The 11377-nt window shown below is 37.7% G+C and overlaps 1 protein-coding gene across 4 annotated transcripts in view; it reads left to right on the top strand.

Moving 5' to 3' along the window:
• Window positions 1-4436: 4436 nt before the first annotated feature.
• The window catches only part of LOC145686385 (mitochondrial coenzyme A transporter SLC25A16-like), a gene marked incomplete at its 5' end in the record, with an annotated part of 88718 nt that continues 81777 nt past the window's right edge, over window positions 4437-11377 (top strand). For all 4 annotated transcript variants that reach the window (XR_014131601.1, XM_081759657.1, XM_081759656.1 and 1 more), the window contains 1 exon segment: window positions 4437-4975. Coding sequence is in view for 3 of the 4 variants with exons in the window: in XM_081759657.1 (XP_081615783.1) it covers window positions 4915-4975 (61 nt within the window).

Here is an 11377-nt window from a genome sequence, read left to right as displayed (position 1 = left end):
AACGGCGGTTAAAACGCTTTTCATGGTTTCATTCGAGATGTTTAAGTTCTTCGGAAAGCTCTTGAATAGTCATTCGCCTGTTTGAACAAATCATTTGTGCCACTTTTTGCACGTTTTCATCTGGTTTGACGTCGAAGGACGTCTCGATCGTTGCTCGTTTCCAACCAAGTGCTTGCCACATTTGAATAGCTCATATCACTTGTAAACAGTCGTCAATACCACTGCTCCATCGCCATACACTGATTTTGACATTTCGTGAGCTTCTTTGGTACTTTTTTGCAGCTTAGAACGAAACTTAATGTTGGCGACCAATAGACACTCTTAACACGTCCTCACTCTTCTGCCTATGAAAGCCAACTAACAAGTCACAACTCATTCAAACTCGACACTGACTGTACCAAAAGAGGTTTAGGCTACCGGACTTACTAGTTGAAATGGATACAACATCGGTAGATGGCACTGTGCAACTACATTCACCTTTCTTTTTGATCATATCTTGCATATATTACAAAGTTTCTGCTTATCCGAATCATTAATGCGCGCGACTTTGGTATGCAACGTTCCTTACTCCCTGAGGGACCACCAAAATTGTAAGGCGTTAATTCAGTGTCATGAGGAAATTTAGGAGCTCTCTCAATTAAGAAATACCAAGCTCCGGTACAGATCAGATCAAAAATATTGGCATCTGGGAGGCAATGAACTGACCGCGCATCACTCAGCTAAACGAGCACCATCTCACCGACCATAGATCTGTATGGACTGTAGCGAAAGAGGGTTTAGTATTTCCCTCTATAAGTTAGCAAATTTGCTGTTCCTCAATACCGTCTAATTAAAGAAAACATAGCTATATTAATTCTGGCCAGTCATGTGACACATATTATTATCGATGATAGTAATCAGTCTTGAATTAACGCCTGGGCTGAGTACACTAGAGCCTAGGGTCATATATTTTACTCTCTCATACTTTACCTGGCTGTTTAGATATTCCAGAATGAATTGATTTATTGTGCTAGAAATTTCCGATGTGCGTGTTTCTGTATTAAATAATATACTTTCCTCTTTCCGAGTAATCCTTCGGTGTAAATGTGCATTCAACAATAAGATTTTGTGTTGACTAAATTCTGAATCCATTTTTCGATGACAATTTGGACGTTGTAATTTACAATGCACGAGCTACAATTTCTTTGAGGGTGGAGAAGGGTCCTGAAGTATAGTCTTGGGCGCCAGTGAGTTGATTAAGCTTTGTACGTGGATAGTAATTTGCTTCAAATGCTAGGCCCTATATTTCTGACCTTTCCAGGCCAGTAGGGTAGAGGGGGGGACTGGTGCAATTTTTACTTACCCGAGATTTTAGAACATATCGTCAGCTTGAGAAACATGATTTTTTTCCTACTTAAACTGTGATCCTTTAGCTATATTTACAATGTACAATATTGTTTCTACTAGTGTCCTACCTGGAGTAAATTAAATTTTACGAAAGGTCTGCAATCTTTACCAATCTTCCCCATGTGGGGCAGATTGGTACTGGCTTGGGGCAGATTGGTACGGCAAAGTAAAATATCACACAGACTTTTTGATAATAGAGATAACGTAATTTTTTGTTTTATTTTTCCATGAAATATTTTGAGATATAATATTCTATTAAACTTCCACAAACTCGAAGTATTTTAACAATAGTTTTAAGAACCTATGGCAGCAAAAATGAAAAATAAAAACATGTTTCATAAAAAGAATGTGAAGATTTGTAAGAATCTTTAGTAGTTCAACAGATCTAGTTCAACTTGTTACAAAAAATAGTAGTTTTGAGTTGTTCTTGAATACAAACCAACTGCTGACAGTCCACAGTTGCATTGACGCTCTGACCAGCTGGTAGCAGTTCCCGATGCACAATGCCGCGAGTAGTCCACCAAACACACAGGAGGATCTTCTGGTGCAGTGCTGGTTTCGACCGTTTTTGAACCGGTTCATGGGATGCTAACCTTTGATGACGGCGCCGTGGAGCTTCATACAGGACCCACTTCTTATCATATGTCAACATCCTGTCCAGAAATGGCTCCTTCCTCAGACAAGATAGGAAAGAAACACAGGTATCTGCTCGCGTTTCCTTCTGGCCCAGATCCAATCATGTGGTATCCATCGACCCAACTTGTAGTGCTTCCCAAGTTGATGGAGATGCTGTCGAACGGTTTCTTCACTCACACTGAATTGTAGTCTCAGTTTCTCACATGTCTGGCCACTCTTCGCCTTAATTGCTGCATGATCTTTATTTTGTACATGTATTGGTCTTCCGGCACGTGGTGCATCTTCCAGTGTTTCGTCACCTTCTTTAAACTTGTTAAACCGCCGGTGCACTGTCCGCGTAATCACGACACCCTCACTAAAGGCCTGGCAAAGTGACAGATCATTCTTGGTTACCTTTATAATATTAAAGTTTCAAGAACTTCGCCGAATTACTTTCAAATAGGTTGCTGAAAGTCGAATAAATATGACGCTTAACTACGTATATGCTAGCTTTTAGTGTCCATGTACAAATATATATATTTGAAGTTTATTTTGTTAGACATGTGCCTATTAAAATCACTTGCATGTTATGACCTGAGGGTCGAATCTTCACATTTTTGCTATCATGGCTTCTAAATGGTTAAACTATTTTCCATTCGAAAGTTTGTGTACCTATCGGCTATACCCATAGTTCAGAAACGTCGGAAATATAATAAAGGGAAAGTTTTCCGTATTATTTTGTATAATTTATTTTTATGCTTTGATTACGGAAATCAAGCGATCGCACAAGAGATAGTCTATGTTATTAGTAAATTTTTCCTCTTGATGTTAATCACAATGAAAACTGTGATACATGGGAAATGCACAAAGAGTAGTCTACCCTTATAATTACAAATGGAAGGGGTAAATTGGTACAGATCAGTGGGGGCACATTGGTCCATACCAATCCACCCCACATGCATGTGTACTAATGTGTCCCAACCGAACTTCGGGATCCTTAATTTCTATAATTGAAAAATTACTCCACGCAAGGCAATTGAACACAAATAAAATTATTTGTAAAAAATTACACTTTCATGCAACATACATAAGTTTTCAAAAAATCCGTGCTTATTACAAATATAAACTTACAAAGACTGAAGTGAAAACTTACTATTACTTTAAGAAATCAAGTTTTTTTTTTTTTTTTTTTTTTTCACAGAGAAAAGAACGCTGCGCCCATCCATCAACTGTGCCTCACGATGTTCGTTTGTTACTAATGTTTCTAACACCAAACTGTTGTCCATTTACCTCTTCACAGTGAAAAAATATCTACCTCGTAGCTACATATGTGCCCCGTGTATCAATGCCCCCCTCTCCCCTTTATGTAATGACTTCTATATAATGCTTTGGTATATATTATAGACAGGACATGAAATTTCAGATCTGAATTCAGTGATCAGACCAGAGCACTGGCGCAAATCCCGGGAGGATGAGGGGGACATGTCCTCCAATCTTGGTACTGGGTAATTGTCCCCCCCCCCAATAATCTGATTTGAAATGTGTTTTGAGGGAGAAATGTGATCCGACTGCCAAATATACAACAGGTTCAGATATACTGAAATCAGATTCATCTACCGTAATATGAGTCTCATCTCCCCACCAAATATATACATACCCTCATTTCTGAGAGGGACTCTAAACCACATAAAATGATCCGTCTATGGCTAAACTCAAGTTAAAAAAAAAATAATAATCAGTACAACATAAACTGGCGGGCAATCGGAGGTTTAGACTTTCATCAGACCTCACTGACCCCTTCTGGCATCGTCACTGTGAGTTTCTCATACCATATCACAAATTTACACACACACACACACACACACACACACACACACACACACACACACACATATATATATATATATATATATATATATATATATATATATATATATATATATAATCAAACTAAAATGCTAATTTTGCGCTGTGTAAAGGGAAAAAGGGAAACTGATTTATAATGGAGCCCTTCAAATTTCCGAGGTGAGATTACTTAGATCTTAAAAGAGATTAGGAATAATGTGCCCCGCGTAGGTAGTCCCGTAGCGTAGTGCCCTGCTTTCGGTGCGAGCGGTCCCGGGTTCGATTCCCGGTGGGGGCATTCGGTCGAAAAAGTGTAAAATGTTTTTTTTCAGGCCAGCCACGCTGAATGAGATTTTCCCGGATCTTCCTCATTCACACCAGACGAGTGCCGGGGTGGTGCCTAGCCTATGGGCCCCAGGCTGCTTTCTTCCTTCTCCAATCCTTTCTTCCTTCTCTTTCCCCGGATAGTGTGCTCGCCGAGGAACGTCATCCCCCAAACTTGACGGGCTAAGTGGCCTTAGATGCCGAAAACCCAAAATCCGAGAGATTATGAATAATAATATTTTTTGCAGCGTTTTCTTTCTTTTTTTCTCTTCCTGTTTCATTTTAACACATTTTACGGACATTTATTTTTTCTTTTATGATTGTATCAATTTTGTGAACAACAAAGATGTTCTGGTTCATAGTTCAATGAATCAGCTACAGAATCTGTGCATTTTAATGGCTGATTCCTAATCGTAGATGCACGCAGATGTCATGTGGCAATCAGAAATAACTTCGCGACAACCACGAAAGAAGAGAGAAAAAATACAAGCCTTTGATATTCCATTTGGAATTGTTTGTAGGTCACCGTGTCAGAGGGCGTTGACGTAGTTCGTAACCTGTGGAGTGAGAGCGGTGCGGAAGGATGAGATAGGATGCCTACAGGCATCGTAAAAGTTTTCAGGTATACACGTCAACCATAAAATGAAGGTCAGGGACATTTTATAGTGTAGTGTCATGGGCAGACAAGAAGGGGACGAGTGGTTATGTTTGGAATGTGATTAGTGAAGATATTGGAAAGCAACAATGAGCTTGAAAACAGAGGAATATACTGTTGGATTTGTTCTAAAATCACTACTTGCAGGGGGTAAGATAATTTATTTTCTAAGTTCATTCTTTTCAATACAGTAATACTAAATCATTTACGCTGCGTTCGTATTAAAATACCTCTTAATTCGTGATAGGTATTGTAGATGTTTTAGAATAAGTTACTGACATACATTTTTCATGTATCGGTACTTGCACTGTATACAGATGTACCTACGTAATTCTGCTCTTCGTTTACAAGTGCTCTAATTGAAATTCATTCTTGATAATCCTAGGTTTTAATAGAAAACCTCTAACTGATGTGAGATATCGTTCTTTGAAACCCAGATTCTATGATCCGATTCTACCCTTGCACTTAAGGTCAATATCCTAGAAAGTATGTGAAAATAAGAAATCTGGGATTTCTGTTGTGTAGACAATTTTAATAGACGTATATCGAAGTACATATGCTACATTCTAAGTTGATGGAATACAAATTCATTGAATTTAAAAGCAAATAATGCAGGGGGTGGGCTTTAATTATTCATTTAAATGACAGTTTGATTTAAGAGGCATTGTCTGCCGTTTGTGAATGAATGAATCGTTTCGCTACCATGGGCTCTGAATACAATTTGCTGTCTTTGTGTATACGTTGTGCCAGGTACGCCCCCTGTTCCCATTTATGAGAACTTTTGTTAGCTAGGGTCGAAAGTGGTATTCTGTAACATTTATTCCTATTAGGCTAGGCTTGACAATATAATATACTTTATGGTTTGATCTCTCTGCAATTTGGCAAGTGTTGCTGGATACTGCCTCACCGTTGTATAAGTAAATTCGGTGTATTTTTTGAAACATGATAATAAACAAATTGCTCGGCAGTAATATATAGAGTTCATCTAAAAGAATAGATCTAGGATTATTTGTTTACATTATAGTGTATGTATTTGTAAGGTTTGTTTTCGTTTCGTTATATTTGTACGCAATACATTTATTATATTTTCAGTTTAAGTCTTATGTCTTTTAGGCGAAATATGACAAACTATTAATGAAAGTGAACGATTATGACATTAATTCTTTGTACTTCCACTGGGAATCGAACCAGAGACTACGTTCACCAAAGGCACACAGGGTAGCTACTATACCAGCGGTGAAGATTATTTTTGAATCTTCGAAAATGAATGTGTAATTTTTCTGAATGATTTAATAGCCCGTATTCTTACCATATATCCTTAACATCGGGAATGAAATGAAACCTTTAAGTTATACGTCCCACGATTATGCCGGCTAGGTTGAAGGAGACGGTGATTATGAGAAATGAAGAAAGTGGGAGGAAAAACGGGAGAGCCCCAAGAACACCCACGCACACGGCGTTTGCCCACCATAAAGCTCACTTGGCGCGAGCTGGGATCGAACCAAAGACCCCATGTACGAGAGGTAAACCGTCTACCACTGAGCTACCGCGGCCCCATCTTTAACATCGAGTTACAATTTAAATTGACTCGGTAGTTTCATTGAACAAACTCTTACTGATATACTATAGTATTGTACCTATACCTACCTGGCAAGTACATGCAAGGCTAATTACGCTTAGCAAAGAATCCAACTGGTTCTCTGCCCGACAGCAGTTGGTCTAGTATGAGTTCTTAAGGATTCTCGAATTTTTGTACTTGTATCATACAAATAGTGGCTTTCGCAAAATTCGTCAAGGAGGGGGGGGGGGATCAAGTTGCCAAGTTCGTATGATTCCATGTGTTTGTATAATATGTAGCTCAAGGGGGGTTAAACCTCCTGACCCCATGCGTGCGCCATGTTTGCAAGACATCAGCCCTGAAAGTAGGAGACTGATGATCGATTTATCAACCTAGGGGTCAACTGTATTCATCTTCGGCTTTTTTCTCTCTCCTTTTCTTCGTAGGGACTAGCAATACTTATTTGAAGTTTAATGTCCGATCCCCATGCAGAGGGGGCGTGGTGGCTTAATGGAAGGAGTTCCTACCTATGATATAGTGAACAAAGTTGGTAAATGTGGTGTTATCGTGGACTCAGCCGGAAATAAGGGGTTACATTTAGAAAGAAGTATCTGATATCGCCAATTTGTAAGTTTATAACCGAGTGGTTTATTTATTACGTGTCAGTTTACTACCATTACAAAATTTTTTTTTCTTGTTCTGATATGCAAAAGTCGAACAGATTGTAACTTTTATAAGTTGCTAATCTAGAAATTCCAGTATATTTAGATAAAACACACACTTACTAGGTTGTTGTAAATAGATATTTTTTTCTTCGGGAAATTACCGTGTCTATCTTGCTTTGTTTCTTCCTGTCATGGACAATTCACGTTTCAGCGAGCAATGGTGTTGAAGTACATGTTTCTGAACAGAGATATTTTCTTCCAAGGTATTTGTGGAATCAGAGATAAATAATGCGTTACATCTGGGACATTAGGTTTACCAATGAGGTTTACCATACGAGAGGTCATAGATTCGTTCCTGGCCTGCGAGAATGTATGGCTTGTGATCATGGGATATGTCGTTCGTCCCATGTTCTTCATTCCAGGTATTTTTCCTTCGTCATTTCCTTAAATTCATTACCCATTTGCTTTAGTGTAAAATATATAACTGCGACACGTTGGTGTATGTTTTTATTTTAATTGTGAACCCCATGTATTCCACCTGGAATCGAACTTGCGTCTTCTAAGTGTCAAAGGCAAGAGCGCTAGTCGTTTAGCATGGTCTGCACTAATAATATATTTAAATCAGTGATGACCGATTCATAGTGCGCTACGGGCCAAGACAAAATAAGAGCCATGTTTGGGAACCATTTTCTTTGCCCCATCTGAGACGACGGGTGGTAAAATTTACAAGAGTGATGCATTTTTTGAGTCTTTATTCTACTTCTCGTATTATGCTTTTTGTTTCATCTTTCATTTGTATAGGTTAGTTATGGCATGAGCTACAAAAACATTTGAATGTGACTTTATGAAATTTTAACTTTTAAATTCGGACATGTAACCATTGCGTGGGGCCAGTTGGATGGGCTGCCTTTCCACCATACCTAAAAATAATTTCTTCCTTAGGGTTCAGTGACATCACAAATCTCAATAACGTACACAGTAATCGGTATTTTTACCAGTTGGATAGACTAGCCCTTTCTTGCTCTTTGTGGAGTGGGACTCTACATTTAATCTTGCTCATTTCAGTCCGATGTCGACTCACGCTTGACATGTTTTCTTCAATTGATTTTGTTCAATCTCGAGCGTTAGTTGCTTGATATCTCCGGTGCTACATCCAGTGGACAGTAATTAAGCCATTATTTTACTCCTGCTTAAATAGATGGTGTTAGTGTAGTAAGTTTTAACTTTGAAGAATAAATCGCTATCTACGAAATGCTGTGATTTGATAAATTCGTTGAGACATGTTCAAATAAACTTGGGAAATTTAAAAGTATTTTAAAAGGTTAGTTCATATTTCTGTTTTATATATACAATAGTACAAAATTAGAAAATAATATCAAATACCTGTAGATCACACCAAAAATTATTGAAAAAATTGTAGATCTACAGATAAATCTGTAAAACTAGCAATGCTGGCTGCGTCATCCATTCTACTAATTTAGTCAAGCATTTCCGAGTAGAAGAATTAATAAGTATTACAAAAGCTAACTAGTGGTTGCCGAAGAAGGTGAAACTGGTAGCAAACAATATAGAAAAAATAGCGATACACTTTCCCATTTTAAGAAATAGGAGCTCTCTGCCATGTGCTCAGTGTTACTGGACCTAATGACAACGCTCCTTGTAACAAAGTCCAAACCTCACTCTTTCAAGTTTTTATAATTTTGTAGAGATGCATCAATATTGCGCTGAAGAGCAAATGATTATTATCACTGAACAGTGCTTTAATACTTAAAAAAAAAAAAAAACGTTCTTTGGTCTTAAAGAAATATGCTGTTGTACAACCGTGCAACCTATAACACCAGTCACCGTTGATTAGACTGTTTTTTTTTTTTCAAAATTTTTGAAATTCCATTTGATTGATAGCGTTCATGTATAGTTTATTTTTGCCTGGCAGCCACATAAGTTTCCTCTGTCCAGTCATCAGATCAGTAAGGTAACAATCACTGAATTGGCAGCATTCACGTGTCCTAATGCATTTACATGATTTTGAATGGAGGAGTAATTTCATACTATTAATACAATTTTACTACGAGAAGCAGTGTATCGGAAGTAAATAACACGCATCAAGTGAGATAGCAGCCAATAGCTTGTCAAACATAAGTTCTTAAAATGGCTACTTTGCAGTTAAAAAGAACCAAGTGTGTAAGGATTGTTAATTTGTTCCTTACAAGTTAGTTCGTGGAGTTTAATCTGTGGTAGCAATTTGATATTGTTCTGTATCTTCGTATTCTACTGATCTCCGTCGCGTACATCCATTAATTTTTCTCATTATAAACAATCAAAAAATCATAATGATAGCTCTCTACTGTTATTGTTAATCTCAAGAAAACACAGCTAGTAAAAAGGCTTTATCAACATTAATTTTTAAGACCATGCATGGTAGTGACATTTCCGTTCGACTATTTAAGAGCAGGAGAGGAAAGGATTACATCAGTATTTAATGTTTACCAACAAGAAGTTACAAATGGAGTGAGAGAATATGTGAACGTCAAGTGATATGTGTGAACGAGATCATCACATTTATATGGGGGCTTAGTATGAGCGCTTATCTCTGGTGGCAAGTGATCTGGGTCATCCCAAACTACACAAGTTTGTGATGGACAACGTCGTGTTTGTGTGTTTTTTTTGTGTGTGTTCTCTTTCCTCCCACGTTCTCATTCTATCAATTATATCATAATCATTAATCATTCATCTCCTTTAGCTTACAGTGCTTAATCATGGAATGTAATACTGTTAATTTGTTTCACATCACTTCTTATAGTGTAAATTGGAACATTAATTATCTGACATTCTGAAGCATAAAAGTATTTAACTTGTACACGTACGTATCAAGAAAATGAAGAATACGACCCGTGTGAGTAAGAAAAGCAAAATCTTCTGTATTTCTAAAATAAAAACTGATCATTTTAAAACCTAAACTCATCGAACTGTTGTTCCATCCCAGAGAGACTAACTAATATGGTAATTGTGCGGAACTGGTGGCATGTTTGATCTGTAATCCAACTCTCGTGGAGACAATAGTGTGGTGGGAAACGGCCTTACACTGTAAGCACTCATCTTGCATTATGGTATGCGCATGCGCCGGCTGCACAGATACAAGCCCACGTTAATAGAGATCCTGACTTGATAACCTCGGTATTGCATGCAGACGTAGAAACACTGAAACTCAAAGTGGGCTGTCAAATGACTATATTCAAATCAAGATGTACAAAAACCCCATTTTAAATAACTATATTATAAGGATTTCAGAGGAGGATTTTTTATATCGAACGCATTGAAAATTAATCATGTAGCCTATGTATTAGAAGGGCCTTACCAAATCGTATTTCTAATTAACTACTCTAGCCACTTCACCATGTTATGTTTCAGGACCAACTCGACTCGTATTTATCCATTTTCTTTATAACATGATAAGAAACGGGAGCTCCTTCGTGGCTAAGCGGTTAGCGTACGTGCCTGTGGCGTGGGAGACCCGGGTTCGATTCCCGGCGGAAGCTCATGTAGTTCGGATTCCACTTCAATCAATAGGTCCACGTCTCATATAGTGCTGAAACGTGCGTTAAACTCAAAATCAACTCATGACAAGAAACGGCAGCTTCAAATTATTAGGTTTTTTTTTTTTTTTTTTTTTAATTACTAAGGTATAAAATGCAGTCAAATTTAGAGCGGTATATACATCAAGTATACAATTAAGACGTTAATAGCTTATGAAAAGTATAATTATTTGATTTGTCTTGTACCTACTACTTGATCCATTGTGAATAGCTTCCGTCATGGTGAAGTAGAGGACTTTATATGGCTTGTAAATGAAGACAGTGGAGGAGAAAGTATTACACAGGAGATCTACACTTGCGACTGGCGTGAAAGCAGTCATCGTAGTAAGTGTAACGGTACATGAGCTGCTTCGATAATGGGAGAGGAGTACGCTGTGTTCGGTCAGTTGAAAGTATGGGAATATATATGTGATTATATGTTTACAAATCATGCGCATATTTCAACCTCCGGTAGGCTATGTCATCAAAATAAGGACTACAAATGTCCTTGGTTACATTGAACTTTGCTTCATGAACGTCGGTTAAATGTCAAGGGATAGCTAAAGTACTTTTTTAATTCCTTTCTTTTTGCGGTCGGTTACTGAGTTAGGATTCTCTTGTTACTTTCCTCTGTAAAAGTGCTGCAAAACTTACTACAGGGAAAAATAGTTTTTTCATACTTATGGAGGAACTAAATTCAGTTTACTAAAACTGTCAGTGGTGAATAAGCGAAACGTTTTACCATATATATATATAT

The sequence above is a fragment of the Thermobia domestica genome, chromosome 5 (assembly GCF_964235325.1).
Source record: "Thermobia domestica chromosome 5, izTheDome1.hap1.1, whole genome shotgun sequence".
Taxonomy (NCBI): Eukaryota; Metazoa; Arthropoda; class Insecta; order Zygentoma; family Lepismatidae; genus Thermobia; species Thermobia domestica.
Note: the sequence above shows the minus strand (reverse complement) of the source record. Positions and strands in the feature narration are given on the sequence as shown.